Source organism: Sesamum indicum, linkage group LG4, assembly GCF_026168435.1.
Source record: "Sesamum indicum cultivar Baizhima isolate 11 linkage group LG4, ASM2616843v1, whole genome shotgun sequence".
Classification (NCBI taxonomy): domain Eukaryota; kingdom Viridiplantae; phylum Streptophyta; class Magnoliopsida; order Lamiales; family Pedaliaceae; genus Sesamum; species Sesamum indicum.
Window position 1 is genome coordinate 15,407,720 of NC_142660.1, and position 19,666 is coordinate 15,427,385.

General features: G+C 31.0%; 3 protein-coding genes across 3 annotated transcripts; 2 read left to right on the top strand and 1 right to left on the bottom strand.

Moving 5' to 3' along the window:
• Positions 1–856: 856 nt before the first annotated feature.
• LOC105160975 (uncharacterized) lies at positions 857–2,889 on the top strand. The gene is made up of 5 exons (XM_011078522.3): positions 857–1,371; positions 1,499–1,575; positions 1,749–1,785; positions 1,894–2,002; positions 2,141–2,889. The coding sequence occupies exons 1-5, from the start codon at positions 1,089–1,091 to the stop codon at positions 2,655–2,657; spliced, it is 1,023 nt and encodes a 340-aa protein (XP_011076824.2). The 5' UTR covers positions 857–1,088; the 3' UTR covers positions 2,658–2,889.
• Positions 2,890–4,992: 2,103 nt separating this feature from the next.
• On the bottom strand, positions 4,993–8,684 carry LOC105160976 (SGNH hydrolase-type esterase superfamily protein). The gene is made up of 3 exons (XM_020693207.2): positions 7,879–8,684; positions 6,365–6,638; positions 4,993–5,442 (listed from the first exon to the last, which is right to left on the bottom strand). Exons 1-3 carry the CDS (start codon positions 8,485–8,487, stop codon positions 5,249–5,251), a joined length of 1,077 nt encoding a protein of 358 aa, XP_020548866.2. The 5' UTR covers positions 8,488–8,684; the 3' UTR covers positions 4,993–5,248.
• Positions 8,685–16,132: 7,448 nt separating this feature from the next.
• Positions 16,133–16,821, top strand: LOC105160977 (triphosphate tunnel metalloenzyme 3). The gene has a single exon (XM_011078524.2). The coding sequence runs from the start codon at positions 16,152–16,154 to the stop codon at positions 16,758–16,760; it is 609 nt and encodes a 202-aa protein (XP_011076826.1). The 5' UTR covers positions 16,133–16,151; the 3' UTR covers positions 16,761–16,821.
• Positions 16,822–19,666: the final 2,845 nt, after the last annotated feature.

A 19,666-nucleotide genomic window follows, 5' to 3' on the forward strand; every position in this document is an offset into this window, starting at 1 on the left:
ATATATTACCAAGCATTGGAGATATGCTTATCGATCGAATAATTTTATTTTCTGACTATTCCTGAAATCAATATAAAATAACCCGAATTTGATTTTATTATTTGGATTCAAAGTTCATATTGTAATTAATTAAATTTTAAAATTAACCTCATTCTTAATATTAATTAAGATATTAAAAAAACATTTAATGAACATAATGAATAATTAGGTAAAGAATAATTGCAGTAAGATCAAAAGCTATATATAAAATGTAACTTTTATCAAAATATATTTAAAATTAAATTTAATGCCAAAAGTGATTATTTGAAAACGATCATAAACAATACATATTGTACTCGAAACACATTTTTCAACTGTTGAGTCGCAAGAGCAAACGATCGAATTGAATATTATGTTCCAAATTCTATTACATCTTCAAATCAATTTAATATATACACACTATGTATATGAGATCTTTTCATAAATAGAATAAATAACGTATTTTTGACACACATAATATGCATATATTATATGAAATAGATGATGTAACATGATTTACAGTAAAAAATTCAATTCGGCAAATAATGGCATGGGCAGGTTTTAACTGGGAAGAAAATGTTCCGACAGTACGGCTCTTGCATCACCTACACTGTGAAAATCCCATAAAAATGGGAACTAGCTACCATCAAAAGCTAATATTTGACTCATACAAGTTTTTGCTCCTTTACTTACTAACCATATAATAATTTTCTTTCTTTTTTCGTTCGAATCATATGATCATCACATGTCCATGCAACTAAATAAATACATTATATATATATATATATATATTACAAATATACATAGAGTTATCATTTAAATTATATATATGGTCGACGTTGTCGTCTTCGTCTTCTTGGTTGGAGAGAGAGAGAGAGGAATTCTTCTTTTATGTTCTGAGAAAATAAACAAGGATTTTTCATTCCCAATTCCAACAACTTTCCCAGCAAGTGTTATTCCCTCTACTCTCCTCTCATCAAGAAACACAAAAACAGGTGGGCTTAGATCAGATCATTCTTGACAAAAAAGGGCTCAAACCCTCTGCTCATCACTGATCATACCTCAATTACATGCAAAAATCCAGTACAAACTCAGAAGGTGATGATATGGAGAATTCCAGAACTAGGCCTCCACCCCAGATGATAGAACAAGAAGAGAAGACAGACCAAGACAGCAGCAGACCGATGAACGGGAACAGCTCCAGCAACAGCACAGTTGAAGAGAACAATGGCAGAAAGGTCAATTCTGGATCTGTGAGGCAATACACCCGGTCCAAGACTCCTCGACTGCGGTGGACGCCGGAGCTCCACCTCTGCTTTGTTCATGCTGTTGAAAGACTAGGAGGAGAAGAAAGTGAGCCCTCATAAATATTTTTCAGTTTTTCCCCCTCAAATTAATTATATTATATATATATATATATCGCATAATATTTAATTTTCTTGGAGCAAAATTGATCGGTTGTTGTTTTAATTTGGTGCAGGGGCAACACCTAAGTTGGTTCTTCAATTGATGAATGTTAAAGGCCTAAGTATTGCTCATGTCAAGAGCCATCTTCAGGTGTGAGACTCTCTAAATGAAATAACAACGAGTGATAATCAAATAAAATTGCACTTTTTGTTCTATAACTTAATTCATATGCTTTTAATTCGGCCGTTTAATTGTGGGTATTTACATTTAGATTGAAACTCCGAATATTAACCCGATCGTTGTGTTAATGTTGCATGATTCAGATGTACAGAAGCAAGAAGATAGATGATCCCAATCAAGGTATATACAATCAATGTACAAGGCAAAAATTAGGGTTTCTATTCTTGGAGTTATACTTTTCTAATTCAATTATTCTAATTTGAGGGAACTTGATTTTTGTATAAATAGTCCTCTCGGAGCATAGACTTCTGCTTGATGCCGGCGATCGCCACATTTATAACCTCAGCCAACTCCCAGTGCTGCAAACTCCCAACCAAACACCAATTTCCAGCTTACGGTACGTGATTGAGCAATAAATGCAGCTTTACAATTCTAAAAAGTCCAAGAATTTATGGTCATTTTCTTCTTGAACAACTTTTGATTGAACCCTAATCTTGATTTCATTTACTTTTTTTTTTTTTTTTCATTTTTGCAGCTATAGAGATGCCATTTGGGGCAGCAGCCAATCTAACTCAATGTACAGGACAGGAGGACTGGCCAGAAATGCGCTATATCATGATCACTCATCTTTCAATTTTCATACAAACGCGCAATCGTCTTGGAAACTTCATCAAACTGATCAGAGACAGAATGTTGTGAACCAAAGATACTGGCAGCCGCAAATTGCAACGACGAAATTAGTTCAAGATAGAGGGCGAGAGGATGCGATTCGTTCGCATAGCCCTTTTCGTCCACACGAAAAAACACCGATGATCATGGGCCGATCAGAAAGTTTGAAAAGACAGCTTAATTCTTATAACGATCAACTGAATCTTGATCTCAATCTATCCTTAGAAACGACACGGGGAAAAGAGAAAAAATTGAAAATGTGCTTCAAGAATATTGACGATGATCATGACGATGATGTTGATAGTAGCTTATCTCTGTCCTTGTTCTCACCCTCAAAGAAAGAAATTAGACAGAAGAGTACTACGTTAGATCTGAGATTGTGAATGAGACAACCCTGAGTGAGATTTTCAAGTACTAGTAGTACTTGTCAGTGCCAATGCACAGATCATTATCAAGGTAATATTGTCGTATCACTGCATTGTTTTGTTTGTTTGTTAATATTCTTTTTATGTGTATGCAGATATATATATATATATATATAACTATTTAAATGTATATATGAAGTAATTTGATCAGGAATATTCTAAGACAAGGACATTATTCAATCAATTCAAATGAATCTTTGCATTGGGTTCTGCGATGAAATTAAAGAAATTAACAATCCCAGATCATTGCCCCCAAGAATTTCGAATTTTAGTTTCAACAATAATTTATAAAAAATTTCAATTTTTGTCCCTTAAGTATGAAGGGATGGCACATTCAATTCACTTGGAATTCGATTTTACAATAAAGAATAATAATTTTAAAAAATTTGCATATTAAGGACACTTATCATTAAAAAAAAGATGATTTGTCTGAAAAATAATTGAAAAAAAAGTCTGAAAAGCAGCATGCCACGTGACATTATTTGGCCAAATTTGTAATTTACATCAACAAATGTCCACATTGTGCTACTTTTAAAAAATTATTATCCTTGATCGACGGATTAAATTTCAAGTGTACTAAAATTTCCATCACCCTATATTTCTCGAATGAAAATTACAATTTTTCCGAGTAACTTATATGCAAGCTACTATGACAACTAGTAATTCAGACACCAGACTTCTCAAAAATAAATAAATAAATAAATTAGGAAGTGGAACTCTTGTTTTTCTTTTTTGTGTGAAAAGGTGTTGGAGAATGTGAACTTTTAACTTTTGTGCAGGATATCATTATTTACAGCATTGCCCTGACCAAACCTTCCATGCATTTTTTTCAAGATTTTTTTTTTCTCCAAAAAAATATTTCATTTATAAGAAGTTAGATATGAGAAGCAAATATAGTAGAGAAATACGCTTTTCTGGTTAATGAAGTAATTGTTAAGAGTCCAAAAAGTAATGCATGAACTGAATACAATTTGGTATAAATGTGTGAATCAATGTGGTTTGCTTTTGATATCTTTGATATATAAACTCTAACTTTCATTCGGTATTTTCTAGACATTATAACATCTGTGCACGATTATTAAATTCAGATTGAATCGGTCGGTTCAATAATTTTAAGAGTAAAATTTAACGAGTTGATCGCTCTCTTATATTTGATATAATTATTAATATTCTTTTGTTGTTCGAAAAATTATTAATCTACACATTTAATGTCTGTTCAACAACTAACAATTTCATTAGTTTTCATTACGTTTTCTTTCATTTAATTTCGGTGGTGAACTGACAAAAATATACTTATGGACTTTAAAATAATTTTTACTTATTTTTTAAAAAATTTATGGACTCAAAGGGCAAAAAGAAAATTCCACTTTGTCAACCTCTTTCACAATTTTCAATTTTATTTAAAAAATAATTATATAATTTAAACAAATATCAAGAGATACTGATATAATTTTTTAAATAATTATAAATATTTATAATTATCATAAATGGCAACAGAGTGGGTTTGAACCATAGCCTCAGAAAAAAAGCAGCTTGCCTGGGTCCCTGCCCCACTTTTAACATATCATTTAGAAAAACTTTAGTTTTGGCTTGAATTTTAGATTGCTAAATACTATTAGATATTTTATTCTTGATATTTTGGTTAACTAATTTTTCATTTTTCAATATAATATTAATTTAAGTTTAGATACTTTATAATAGATTTCTTTTAATTTAAAATGAAGTGAATAATATAAAAAATACATTCAACTAATTTTTTTAATAAAGAAAATCATTTACATTTAAATACTATAACATAGTTCTTTTTTTAATTTTAAAATGGATTGCACAACACAAAACATACATTCAATTAATTGTGGCATCATTTACTAAACTCCAATCTACACAGGTTATTTGGTATTTTCAACTTTTAATCTATTAAAATACTATTTTGGTCTTATATATATTTTTTTATTTTTTGTAATTTTAGTTTATTTTTCCCTTTGCTAAAAAAAATGCATGTGCCTCATGTTCACTTTAAAATTGAGTTTTTGTTCATATTGGTCCATTTTTTGTTTTTATCCTTTAATTTTTAAGAATAGAATTATAGTCATATATCTTTTTAATTATCATAATTTCAATCCTTCTTCAGTTGGAGTTCGCCATTCATGCAAGTGGAGGTGAACTCCCGCGAACACAAAAGGATTGAAATCGTGAAAATTAAAAAAATATATTGAAATTATGAAAATTAAAAAAATATAAGAGCACAATGCAATCTTAGAAAGTCAAAAGACGAAATACCAAATGACACAAGTTACGAAATAAAAAATGCATTAAATCCTAAAAACAAAATTAGAAAAATAAAGTACAAATATATATATAATTAAGCTAAAATAATTAAGAAAACGACAACGAACTCCTCCAAAAACATGGACTCAAACAAAGACCAAAATGTTCGAGCCCAAACTGGAAATACCCAATGCTATACTCCGAATCAAGAATATTACCTACTTCATGCTAACTAAGAAAACAAACCCCTCCATTAATTGTTTCTATACCTAATTATTGACTTAAACGAGGAGGGAGGGAAGAAGTTCTTGTCGGAATTTGTTGGCAAGAAACATGTAAGTTGCTTGTGTGGGATGAGCAGCATCCCAGAATAGGTACTTCGATGGATCTGGGCACGTTGGAGTAAGCGAATTGCACAGAGGTCCCATCTCTACTGAACCCAATCCGCAGCATCCTTCTATTGTTCTCTCCAACCCTATCAATTCAGAAAACCTCTAATATTAACAACAATGTAATATCCACTATATACACACACACACACCTGGTGAATTACGTACGTTGACACATCTTGAATTTATGTCCAAATTCATATACTTCATAACTTTTATAAAATTATAAATACACCCTTTTGAGGATTTGTGTTTAGAATAGAGGATGTAGTACTTGTAATTGTAACTACAAACCCAAAAAAAATACTTGTAATTTTACAAATAATATATGTGTATATTTAAATCTAATCTCAAGAGATATTATAATTATATAATTTAGACTATATATCTATACTATTAAAAAACAAAATCCTATTATCTATTAATTTTTGAATATTTAAATTTATTCTTTAATTCAATAATTTTTTTAATAAGATTTGATTATAATAGTAATTTCTAATCGTTTAACAAAATCACATGCACAATTTGTTTTTTTCTCTCTCACACAACATTGTGAGCCCTTAGCATTTCCGTACTTCTGCACATTTTAAAATAATTATTGGATGAAAATATGTGAGGACTAATATTGAATTTTTTTTCAATTTACGGGATGCAATACGAGAAAGTCATAATAAATAAGATTAAATTGAAAAAAATGCTAACATATGGAACTAAAAACAAAATTTTCCTTTTATAGCATATTAGATCTTAGGAGCTCTATAAATTAACTCGCAGTACAACAAAATTTCATTTACTAAATTCATTATTGAGTCATTTTCTTGTATTGTCGATTTCGAAATCAACAAATGATCTATATCTAAATAAGCATTAAATAATTGGCATCATCCAAATATATCACTAAGTATATTTAACTGAACTGGTTAATTAATTAGAATTTTTATAGAAATAAAAGATGACAAAAAAGTGTGTATACGCAAACAAGGTTAAACAGAGATGTGTATAGCTTACCGAATGCTGCCGGGCTAATAACCATGTCCATCATGGGAGTGTAGACATCGACATAGACAACTCTGGAGCCGGCCAGTGAAGCCTGCAGCCGGGACGTGAGTGCCTTAAGCTTGGCATTGTAGGCTTCGGAGTCTGAGTTCTGCTGATCTACGCACAGACGCTGGAGCATGTGAAAGCTGGGCAACAGGCTGCCGAGAGTGACCGACACCGGCATGCACCCGATCGGCGGCAAACCCACCACTGCCATTCTTCTTGCTCCCATTGAGTGCAATGTCTGTATGCATAATTGAAAGCTTAAGCATTCATGTACACATAGCTAGCTTAACAGGCTTATTTGTATTTTTCATCCTTTAATTATACTTGTTTTGTATTTTAATCCTTTATATTATTAGAGTTATAAAATAGTTGTGTATATTTTTAATTTTCGAGAATTTAAGACATCTTTGGCAGGAAATTTAAAATTGGCTAGAAAGTACTCTCAAGCGTCTTGAGAGTATTGAAAATCGATTTTTAAATATTTTTTTGATTAAATATGTCCTAAATTCACAAAAACTGAAAATATATAGTACTCTTTTGCAATCCTAATAATATAAATGACTAAAGTATCAAACATACATAATCAGAGGATAAAAATGTAATTAGACCAACTTATAAAGCCTTGGCTTAATTATTATTCAAGGAATTTTTTATATTTGACTGTAAAAAATATTGAATGATACTTGAAATTTCAATTATATCTTAAATAGTGGGATCCATATTATTTTAATATAATTTAATTTTAATGTACACATGCATGCATGAAAGATTTAACTTGCTAGTCCATCCATCAGAATTTCAAAAGCTACATATATAAATGAAAAGTGGAATAAAAAATTGCAAGGTTCATTAAATACGTGTGTATATATATCTATATATATATAGATTAAAAAAATTCATGTACCTAGGCAGGGGTTTGGCATGTATATATACATTGATACAAATATAGTCATTAGGGTAGGGGAATAGAACTCACACTTTTAAAAAATTCTAACTCCAATCAATATGAATTATTCACATAATAAATGTACATTCAGTTGTATAATTGATGTATAATTTATAAAAAATAATTCAATTATATAATAAATATAAAATAATTATTATTATATGAATAAAATTTAATTCAACAAAATTTAATTTGAATAAAATTCTCATATTCCTTAAAGTCACCATCTAATTTTAGTAGAATAGAAAATAATAAATTTCAATTTCTTATGGTCGCAAATGCAAAGTTGTGCCATCATATAAATTAGTAATCACTACTATTTACATATATATATATATATATATTTGTAATTAAATTCAGTTATTATTCGATTCAATACGAATTAAAATTTCCTACACATTCGATAATTATTGAATTTTTCTTTCACAATTTGTTCTATAATTTCTCATGATATATTACTATGATATTTCAATATTTTCACTTAAGTATATATATAAGATAAATTAAATTTAGGGCGACTGGAAAAACTTACCCTAATAACATTCTCAAGATTTTGGAGCAGCAAATCCTGGTACCCAGACAGAGAATACGTCCTCCTCAGCGGCAGCCCGTAGAAATTATTCAGCATATCGTTAGTTCCGGCAGCCACCATGAACAACGCATTCTCGACGATCCGATCCGTCTCCTCCGGGCCTGCAAGGCTCCGCATTCTCTGCAACGCCTGCATGAAGTTCCTCAACTGCGCATTAAGAGTCAGCACATTGGCCTCAGTTGCGGTCAAATCATCCAGGCCCGTACCCGCGGACGCAAAACTCACGCCGGTGAGCAAGTCTCGGTCTGTGAGGGACGGGTCCAAGTATGCGGGCAGGAGTTCCTTGATGCCCAGCTGCGAAACCAAGAAGTCCGTGGCCAACTTGCCATCTGAAAACCTGCCGGAGGGAGTCCTGCCAGGGAAGTCGATGCCGTAAGGGGGGTGGTCGGAGCGGAAGATGGTGGAAAGGCGGTTGTTGTTGCCGGAGTCGAAGATGGAGTCTCCGAACGCGAATATGGCGGTTATGTTGGCGGATGAGGTGGTTGGGGTGGGTAGAAGTAGGAGGTTTGCGAGGAAGAAGAGGAGGAGGAGGTACTTGCTCGTATCCATGGCCGTATGTTGTTAGTTTTCCTCAGTATGTATTTCGTAGATGTACGTTCTGATTGTGTGTGTGTATATATAGTTATTTTTTTGGTGTGTGTGTGTGTATAGAGTTTGTGTCCTGTTGAAACTTTCAAGCTTCGGGTATTTGTTTAGGTTTGGATTCTATGTTGCTCCATTGTTTGGTTGTACTGATAAGCCTCAGTTTGAGCATATAATTATCTACAATCGAGTATTTATATTTGGCGAAGACTTCTTTTATTTTTTATTTTGGAGAAGAAAATATATCCACTGTTAAAAAATGAAGTATTTCCCATGTTATGAATGACTGAGTCTAAAAAATATGGTAAATAAGTACTATTAATCACTATCAAATATTATCAATGCAGAAACTTCAATTTGCCAACGGTTAATCAACAATTCTTCATTGTTTTAGTTTTATTGGTAATGATTTTTAGTTATAATTAATGTTTTTGGCTTCACCTATAGAAATAATGACTAATTATAATCATTGCAGAAACATGATTAATTAATACGTATAACCATTTTTTACGTTTGATCATGATAAAAAGTCATATTTATTCTAGTGATCTTTGTAAATAGGGAATGACGCAACGTGTAAGACTTAACAATTTGAATCTAATTTTTGTAATGGTATCGTGAGTTTCGCCTATAACTATTAAGTAATTAATTATTATTCATTTATTTTAATAATAATTGATTTTGTACAACTTAATTCTGAATTGATTTAGTAGAATTGTGGGTAAAATGCTTTTTTCATCTTATAAAATAAGGATAAAATTTGTTTTGATATTACTATTATGGCAGGTGTCTCTTTTACTCTCATAGAATTTATAATAATATATTTTAGTCCAAAAAATTTATATGCATTGTAGTTTTTGATCTAAAAACGCATTGTGATTTTAGAACTAAGAGTCACAAATTATTGCATTTGAACGAATAAAATATGATTATACCCTAAATTGCAAAGTAGCTAGTTTAGAATCATGATTGACCAAAATTGAATTTAGATATAAGTAGCCAAACACGTTGTCACCATGAGAAGCTGATTTTGCAATTTGGTCCATAAATTTATCAAATTCGCAATTAAGAACTTTTCTAAAATCCCCAATTTGGTTTCCTCGTTTATGGGTTTTTTAATTTTTTATTTTAGATATTGCATCGATTCAACTTTTACGTAATAATAAATGACAATAACTTTTGATTCGACCAATACATCAATATGATTGTAAATAAATTATATTAATTCATATAAAGTGAAACAAACACTCATACATTTAGTGGGACTCAAGCCCATGACTTCAAACTTATTAATGGGACATCAGACTTCCCTCAACTATTAGGCTAAAAAGTCATTAATCCATCCCTTAAGCTATGACAGGAAAATTTCACGAGTTCTAAAAGTTTCGGCAAAAAAAATTCTCAATGAGCGATTCAATATTATATATATATATATATATAAATTATTGTCCTTAATTGTAAAATTCAATTTAAAAGAGGACCGAAAATGCTCCGCTTTTAAGTAGATAAAGAAAAGTACAACTTTTCCATAGAGGTAGAAAGCAACCCCAACAGTTGAGGTTGCAAAAGATATGAATTGATACATGAAAATCGCCTTCAAGAGAGGTTACCGAGGGGGCAAATAATATTTATCGTTTCGTAATTTAGAATTTTTTTTATTTTTAATGCCATTAGTTATAGAATTCTCAGTTTTAGTGTTATAATTTTAAAAAATAGTAATTTAGTCCCATAACACATTTTCATTAAATGTTTAACGAAAAAGATCACATGGCCTCTAAGTGCAAGGGACAAAAATATTATTTTTTTAAAGTTATGATATTAAAAGTGAGAATTCCGTAATTTATGGGACCAAAAGTGCTCTAACGGTCATGTGCTATTTTCTGTTAAAATATATAACGAAAATGTGTCGTGGAACAAAAAATGCTACTTTTTTAAAAGTTAAGAAACTAAAAATAAGAATTCCATAATCAATAAAATTAAAAATAAAATTAAGATCCTAAATTAGGAAACGGAAAGTGATATTTCCTATTATGGAGGCTGTTTATGAGGTTTTAGGGCCAAATTACAGCCTCCATTGATGCGTCATTTTTAATTTGAGGGCTAAATATATATACACACACTAAAAGCGGCTCCAATAATACTGACCTCTAATTAAAGAGCCACCTACCTATCAATGAAACACACAGAGGGGCTATGCCTATTGGTTTTAGCCCCCTCTAACCATACAGGTTATAATTAATGATAACGGGGCATAATTTAAAAAAGGGTAAAGTTACTTTTCAAAAAATTTGATATAATTATAAATATTTATTTATTATGTAAAAAATATTTGTAAATACCATTATGATTTTAATATTCATTAACAACGAGTCTATTGAAGTTAACAACACAGAATTTTTGCATGTCGAATTCAAAGAGAATAGTCATACGGCGAAGGCATAATTTTCTTTTTTCACTCGGTTTCGTTTGTGCCGTGCAATCGAATTCAATTCAATTATTTACTTATTCAATGAGTGAATTTACAAGCTTAACTAAGTTGATAGAAATGATTAAGAAGTATGTTCTGTAATTTCGATTCAGAGTATGTTTCTATCCATCGATTAAATAAATAACTATAAAAAACGAAGAAATTTTTGGAAGAAGGGAAATCTGGTGAGAAGTCACCCATCCCACATTCAAAATTGAGAAGTTGCGTGCCTATTTAGCTCATGAGCCTTACTTGGGTTTGGGCACTCAAAAGGGCAGTCTTTGGGGAAAATAAAAGGCCCAAAATCGCGTTCCATCGCCTTCACCGGCTCATCTCATGGCTTGAGATTCGGTTCAAGAACATAAGGAAAATTCTTATCTAGATGAGATCTGATCGAAACAAATCAATTATATATATAATATTATTTTATTTGAATTGTATAATAATTATATTTATTATATAAGTAATTTAATTTGATTTGAGTCGGTATAAACTAAAATTAAATAAAGATTCAATTAAAATTGCTCGGTTTATAAAATATCTCATGCAGTGAACATTCGGAGCCAAATGCTTTTCTAGTCTCATAAGCAAGTGTTGAAAGATATTTGGTACCACATTTTTAGAAAACTTATGGAGCTAGTCCCGTTAATATGAAAACCCGCTTTTTATTCTATCCGCTAAGGGCTCCTTTACTTTAATGAATTCGGTCAGATATCTATTGCAGTGTTGATATCCATGCTCATCGATCAATCCGGCATTAACTGATCTGGCCCGTTATTGGTCCTCAAATTTGTATGATTCTAATCTCTAACTCGGCTTCGTGATTACAAGCACTGGTGGCCCATCGAGTTTGTGATTGTTTTCTGCTTGCATTTTTGGCCTCAACTATGTCTTGCTAAATTTTTGATCTGTAATAATTCAATAATACATTGCAAACATACTTTCACACGTGATTAATTTTTTAAGCATTTTTTAGACATAATTTTCAAATCATTTGCTGCTAATTTTGCTGAAAATATCTTATTAATCTTTTTTCTTTTTCAAATTGGCCTGTTTTTATTATTTGGCCTAAAAATATTTTAATGAATGATCACAAACTATGACAAATACAATTTCATTTTTTTAAAAATAAAATCTTAAATAAATAATAAAATAGTTCTTATACTATAATTCTTTTTTAAAATTTGAGATAAATTTTTACCTCTTTTTATTACCTTTGGATTGAATTATTACTTTGTCTGAAAATATTTTAATAAATTTTTAACCACAAATTATAATAAATAAAATTCTATTTTTTAACTTTAATTCTATATAAATAATAAATTATTTTAAAATCATAATTATTTATAAGACCAAAAGAACATTCGGATCAAACCCCTTAAGAAGGTTTGCAGCAATTTTTCCTCCAAATAAAGGTGAATTTTCCCTTCACTTGGCCGAGTTAGTGTATATAGCTATGTCCATGTCAAATTTTGTCGACTTTTAACGGGGAAAACCAGAACAATTGAATTTAATGGGACTAAAACCGATACCTATTAAAATTGTGGTGTCAAATTTATATCGACCTACGTTTTATGGAACTAAAAAAATATTTAGACCGCACATATGAATGGAGCCATTTTTAAAGTTGTGGTATCAAATTTGTACTGACGTACATTTTATTGAACTAAAACAACATTTAGTCCGCACATATATGCACCGTGGAAAAATTGCTATTGTAGTCCTATAATTTAAAGAGGGTGGCATTTTTAGTTCTTAACAAATTAATTTTCACAATTTAGTCATATAATTTTATAAATTTTCTAAATATTAGTCTTTTTATCCGAAAAATTGCATATGACTTGCACATGACTCAATGAACTGCAATTTTAATCTTGTAAATCAATCGTGCATGATAAAAAATGCCAACTCCGCTAAGTTATAGAACTAAAATGTCAACACCCTCTAAGTTATAGGACTAAAGCTACAATTAATTAGATCATGTGCAAGTCACGCAATTTTATAGCTAAATTAATAAGAAAAAAACTAAAATGACTAAAATTTTAAAATTATAGAATTAAATTATAAAAATTAATCATTGTACAATCAAAATTACTACTCGCTATTCTACGACGAAAGTTGCAAAATTTTCAATCTGAGTTGATGGAAGATGATTTTTGGCTGTCTAATCTCATCACTCTGGATTATAATAATAAGCACTGAAGATAAGCGTGCACGTGGTTGGAATTCATCACATGGAGAAATGATTGTCGGCTTCAGTTATGCGTACAGCTGGCCACAAGCATCCAAGACTCGAACACAAATCCTCGTCATCATTGCTTGAATTTGTGGCGTGGAAAATTGGTGTTGGCCCTCCAGTCCTTGTTGCTCCGTCCATTTCATCATCAAGCATTCAAGACAAGATTGATACATGATGTGAAGACCAATTTGATTATCTTGAAATAATTAAGACGTTCTTAATTGTAACATATTGAAGTCGTGCGAATGCTATCAGCCCCAATTTGACTATTAGGTTAAATATAATTTACCTTTATGTAATTAATAAAAAAGTACAAAAAGAACTCTTGTAAAAAAATAGAGTATAATTTATCTTCTTATGATGTAAAAAATGATGTAATTTACCTTCTTTTTTAATCCTTTGACGATATGTACCTACTCACGTCAAGGTTGCATCAATATTACACATCACATCGTATAATTTATTATACTTATATTATTTTTGAACATTCTCCGTTTGGACGAAAAATATTATTATAAATAAATGAAAATTATATCAATTCTTAATTTTGACCTTCATTTAATATTTCACATATATATATATTTCTAAACTTATAAAGAGATAAATATAATATATATATATATATATATATATGGAGTTAGGTTAACATAATTACATTTTAAAAAAATGCCAGCAACCCAGTTACTGGGGACGACGGAGGTGGATCGGGGAGGAGGGTTTGGAAGGGTAGGGGATTATTTTGTTTTAAATTTATATTAATTATATAATAAATTTATTTTAAAATATATGTATTTTAATTGAACAAACCAAAAAAAGAAAATGAATTTGGCAAACAGTTACAACGAATTTTCAATGAAAAAGTTTTCAAATTTTCAATTCTCAACAAATACTTGATGAAATTGAGCAAGACTGGTCTTGTTGGAATCATCTGAATGACAGGATTCGAACAGCTATGGTCTCAATCCGTGATTCGTCTTGACGGTGGAGAAATGGCAGCAAACAGCTTCAGTGCGAATTTTCGGTGGAAAAATCTTCAAATTTTCATATCTCAACAAATACTTAATAAAATTGAACTAGGTTGGTCTCGTTAGAACCCTTAGGTCGAGGTGCGTCCAGTGGTAGTGGTCTGTGATTGTGGATTGCACCGGTGGCGGCGAATCAACGGCGGAAAGGTGCGGTGGTCGTGTTAAAAATTCATTATTTACGATTGATAAAACTTAAAATTGTTTGAGAGAAAATGTTCATCTGTTCAAGGGGAGTCGAACGGTATATTTGATGGTTGACAACTCGCCGTGATGGTGTCGGAATTTTAACGAGAAGTTGGCAACGATTCGTCGTGAAACAAAATAATTTTTTTTTTAAAAATTTGTCACCGCGGTTTCAACGCGGTGGCTGATTAACTTTTTTTTTTAAAAGACATTGTCACCACGGTGAATTTTTTTGTTAAATATAAATTGTGACACCACGGTGTCACCTACTTTTCTAAAAAGTTTTAAAACATCTCAAATTTTTAATTTTCTTTTTTTTATGCATTTTTAAATTAATTCTCCCCACGTGCATTGCATGTGCTAATAAAAATTGGGACTTCTAATCTTATTGGTTGTTTTTTATTGACGTGGCATCTTATAAAAAGCAAACAATAAGATCAGAAGCCCAATTTTTAACTAGCAAATGCAATCCACATGCATTTTTCAGCCAGCTGCAATTTTTTCAACCAAATTTGCTCTTACAATAAAATTTTTCAGCCACATTTCTGCAAGTTAGGCGTGGATACGCCTAACCTTTTTCTTCTAATATATATGTCTTAGTTTTTTATTCATTTCTTCGTTTTTCGTCCCATTATTCCTTAATAGATTAATGCTGCAATATATCATTTTATTAGGAGCATTTTAATCTTAAAAGATGGCAAAATATTACTTGAAATTATAGAAAAATATACTCCTATCATCTTGTTTATGGCTTCCTAGATGAATTAGGGAGTTAGTATTCCCTGTTGTACATTTGGCCTTTTTTCTTTTTATATAAAAGGGATGGAGATCTGAAAAGCTCCCACTCTCGAGTGGTTTAATTAAAAGAAAAAAATAAACCAATTTATCCTTGTATGCACATATGGAACAATTTCATCGCTGGTGTGGATATTAAAGACAAGCCTACACATGGGTTGAATCCATCTCATAAGAGAGAAACTAATACGTTGCTGACTCCATTGTCATCATTTGGGTTCTGGCTACAAGCATTCAATGCAAAATTATCTATCTTGGCTCTATTCTTCTTCGTACTGACTGATAAGATCCAGAGAAATCCCACACATGATTTTTGTACATGCTACATTAATAATAGGAAAAATTGCAATTCTAGTCCCATAAATGAGGAGGAGTGACATTTTTAGTTCTGTACAAATTGATTTTTGTAATTTAGCACTGTAATTTCATAATTTTGACAATTTTAATTTTTTTTCAGCCAATTTGACCGGATAGTACAATTTACTTGAAATTTTAGTCCTGTAAATAAGTTCATATTGGACCAAAAATGCCAACTCTCCCAAATTATAGAACTAAAAGTGCCAATAGCCCTATGTTACCGAACTAAAATTACAATTTAATTGGTTCATATGCAAGTCATATGCAATTTTTCGACCAAATTGGTCGAAAAAGGATGAAATTTAGCAAATTTTTAAAATAACAAAACTAAATTGCGAAAATCAATTCGTGCAGAATAAAAAAATACCACTAGTATAGGACTAAAATTGCATTTTTCCCTTAACAATATTGTCCTACAACTCGTACCGTCTCTTCTCATGAATTATATAAGCATGATTTAGACAAAGTAAAAGAACCCATCTAACACCATTACTCATCTGTCTTAAGAGTCAAATCTTTACCATACAGTTTCAAGAAAGGGTTTGTTTTCGACAAGATTGATACAATGGAGATGGAAGTGAAGTTCCGACTCCCAAACAAGTCCTCCCACCAGAAGCTCCTCTCTGTACTCTCTCCATTCTACATTACGACTCGCCACCAACACAACGAGTTCCTTGATGGCTCAGCTTACGAGCTGAGCTCGCAGCGAGCTGTGCTCCTTCTCCGCTTGTACGAGCAAACTCGCGTACCTGAATGCATCGTTTGCCTCAAGGCCAAACCCGTGCTCGCTGATGGCGTCAGCTGTATGGAGATGGAGTATGAGGATTTGGACCCTGCAATCTTTAAGGCATGTTTGGATGATCCCCAGAAACTAATGCAAGTGGATTTGAGGGTTGTGAGGAGGGTAAAAGAGGAGTTCGGGGTTAAGAGATTTGTGGGGTTAGGAGGGTTTAGGAACGTGAGAAAGGTGCATAAGTGGAAAGGGGTGAAATTGGACGTGGATGAGGCTAAATACGAGTTTGGAGAAATGTATGAGGTGGAGTGCGAGACTTTAGAGCCTGAGAGAGTGAAGAAGATGTTGGAAGAATTCTTCAAGGAAAATGGAATTGAATACTCTTATTCGGTTATGTCCAAGTTTGCAGTTTTCCGAGCCGGAAAGTTGCCTTCTTCCTAAGTTTGTTGTGGTTGCTTGTTATCGGAGATATCATATGCATGCCTCAGCTTGGCATCATCAACTTTTCCTTTTTCGTTGTTTTCTCTTTTCGCACACACACCACTCACTAGGCACTTACCCAAACTATCTAAAAAAGTTTCTATCCGAATCAAATCAATCACATAATAAATATTTTAACTTATTATGGAATTGATTACTCTTAATTGTATACTAATTACACAATAAACTCATATAACTATACCCCTATGATATCTTAATTCCTTATTTTAATTGTTGGCAATACAAAATAGTCTTGTACCTTTTATAATTTCTTAATTTAAAAACATATTTGATCAAAAACTTTAAAATCAGGCCAATGGTAACACGTGCATTGCATGTGCTAATAGAAATTGGGATTTCTAATCTTACTGGTTGTTTTCCATTGACGTGGCATTTTATAAAAACCAAACAATAAGACGATAAGCCCCAATTTTTAACTAGCAAATGCAATGCACATGAATTTTTCAGCCAATTGCAAATTTTTTGAACCAAATTTGTTCTTACAATAAAAAAATTTTAAAAAAGGTGTAAGATTATTTTACAATTCAAACAGGATAAAAAATTAAAACGCCAAATGACTAAAAGTATATTTAAGTCTTTCCCTATATATAATATGGTACCAAAATTGTTTTTCTATTTATTTGTCAATAGAAAAAATTATTGAAGTTTATAACTTGCATGCCCCTCAAAAACCCTAAGTTTGATCCGCCCTTGTATTTGGTGAAGATTCAAATACATTTGTCCTTATATGTGATATGGGAAGTAGTTCACATATGCCACACATAAAAGATTATTGTTGCCTCTCCTCTTTTTATGTGGACTGTATGTGAAGTATGTGGACTGTCAACAATTCAACATAGTTATGCACATGGTTTTAATGGATAGAATAAGACCCTATTCAAATTTATATTTTTGAAATACTTATTTTGTTAAATAATATTTAAACCTTGTCCGATTCTCTCAAGTTCCAATGGGTTTTATATTCAATGCCATTGTTTTGGATCCGACGATTTTTACTTTGAGTACGGCCTGTATACACGCAATTTTTGTTTTCTTTCTATTTTCCTTCAGAATGTTGTTGAATAATGATTGATATTTTTATTTAAGACAAAGTAATTAAAAAAAGACTAAATAAATTTTAAATTAAATTAAATTTCTTTCTTTCTTTTTTTTGTCCTTCTATTTTACCCATAATTTATTATAAATTAGAACTATTGATATCAATTCACAAATAATTTTTTTTCGATAGAATGTTTTTTTACATAACATGTCATTTATTATAGGTCAAAGTATTATTTTAGTTCGTTAAGTATACCTAATTTTAATTTTAGTCCAATAACTATGTCCATTTTTGTTTAGGTCCAGTAACTTACAAAATTGCTTACTTTTAGTCCTCTCACAGATTTTCGGACAATTTTACCCCTATGCAACTTTTGAAATGCAGTTTTAGTCCATATGCACTCATAGGGGTAAAATTGTCCGAAAATCTGTGAGAGGACTAAAAGTAAGCAATTTCGTAAGTTACTGGACCTAAACAAAAATGGACATAGTTATCGAACTAAAATTAAAATTAGGCATACTTAGCGGACTAAAATAATACTTTTCCCTTTATTATACTATTTACAAAATAATATAATGAAACTATTAAATCTACATATTTAATGGCAATCAAATTTAATATTATGATAAAATTCAATTTTGTCACTTCTAAGTTTTGAAGCAAGCCATTTACTATTTGCCATCTTTATATCTAAAGTCTTTGTTTTGCCACTTTCCCTGCATACATGTGGTGCAGCGAATGCAATTAAACCCTTCAAAAATATTAAGGGAAGCATTATCCGACACGGCTCAGACACGCTTTAAATACATGTCAGATATGACATTTATATATCTCAAAATATAAAATTATGAAAGAAAAAAGAAAAAAAAAGGACATGCACGGCATATTCGACAAATTAATTTAGAACACGTTTATAAGGTCTTTTTGTAATTTCAAAAAATTTTGGGTTAAGATTGAATTAAAAAAAAAAAAGAAAGAAAGAAAGAAATCACTTCTCTTTCAGACTCATTTGTATACGTTTCTTAAATTCCTCCCTAATTCTTTCTCTCATATTTGTCTTTCTTTCTCTCTCTCTAGATTCTGTGGGACTTGGAACTCTTTGGCTTTGATATATTCCATCTTTGAATGAAAATACAATTATTACCTTAATTTTAGTTGGACTTGGAAATATGTCGAGTGTCTACTGATTAAAAGAAGAAGCTTTTGTACGAGCAACAAGAAAAACACCGCAGCAAAAGAAGAATTTAAATTTATTATTCATTTTACCTTTTTCAAATGAACTGGTTACATACATTTTTTAGAGTCCTAGGTTATGGTTAGTACCTTAGATATAAAATATGTCTATTTTATATTTTATCTTAATATTTTTTATGTTTTAATTTTAAGTTAAATTTTTATATAGTTATCTCAGTGCCGTGACGTATTTTAATTGTTTAAAATTTTTCGTGCCGCTGTGCCCGTGTCCATAAATTTTATGTACGTACTAATAAGCGTCCAAGACAAATGCCACACGCGGTTCCCATGCTAATAGTACTGTTGCAATAATATCTTCCACGAATGGTCTATAAGTGTGTTGAATTATATTTTTCGTCCTATAATTATAGTTATTGGCATTTTATCAATAACTTGTTAGGTTGTAAAATAAGTTTTCAGCCTATTAAAATTCATGATTTCAGAACAAAATTGGCTGAAAAGTTACATGACTTTCCGCCAATTTATTTCTAAAAATGCAAAAATACAAAAAAGGACGAGATTAAATTAATACTCTAGTAAATATTGGACCAAATTACCAAAAAAAAAAAATAAG

Coding starts and splice junctions, on each gene's coding strand:
- LOC105160976 (XM_020693207.2), bottom strand. CDS start 8,487: ATGGATACGAGCAAGTACCTCCTCCTCCTCTTCTTCCTCGCAAACCTC. Junction 6,639..7,878: donor ATCTTGAGAATGTTATTAGG/GTAAGTTTTTCC, acceptor TTATGCATACAG/ACATTGCACTCAATGGGAGC. Junction 5,443..6,364: donor TATTAGCCCGGCAGCATTCG/GTAAGCTATACA, acceptor CTGAATTGATAG/GGTTGGAGAGAACAATAGAA.
- LOC105160977 (XM_011078524.2), top strand. CDS start 16,152: ATGGAGATGGAAGTGAAGTTCCGACTCCCAAACAAGTCCTCCCACCAG.
- LOC105160975 (XM_011078522.3), top strand. CDS start 1,089: ATGCAAAAATCCAGTACAAACTCAGAAGGTGATGATATGGAGAATTCC. Junction 1,576..1,748: donor ATGTCAAGAGCCATCTTCAG/GTGTGAGACTCT, acceptor TGCATGATTCAG/ATGTACAGAAGCAAGAAGAT. Junction 2,003..2,140: donor ACACCAATTTCCAGCTTACG/GTACGTGATTGA, acceptor TCATTTTTGCAG/CTATAGAGATGCCATTTGGG.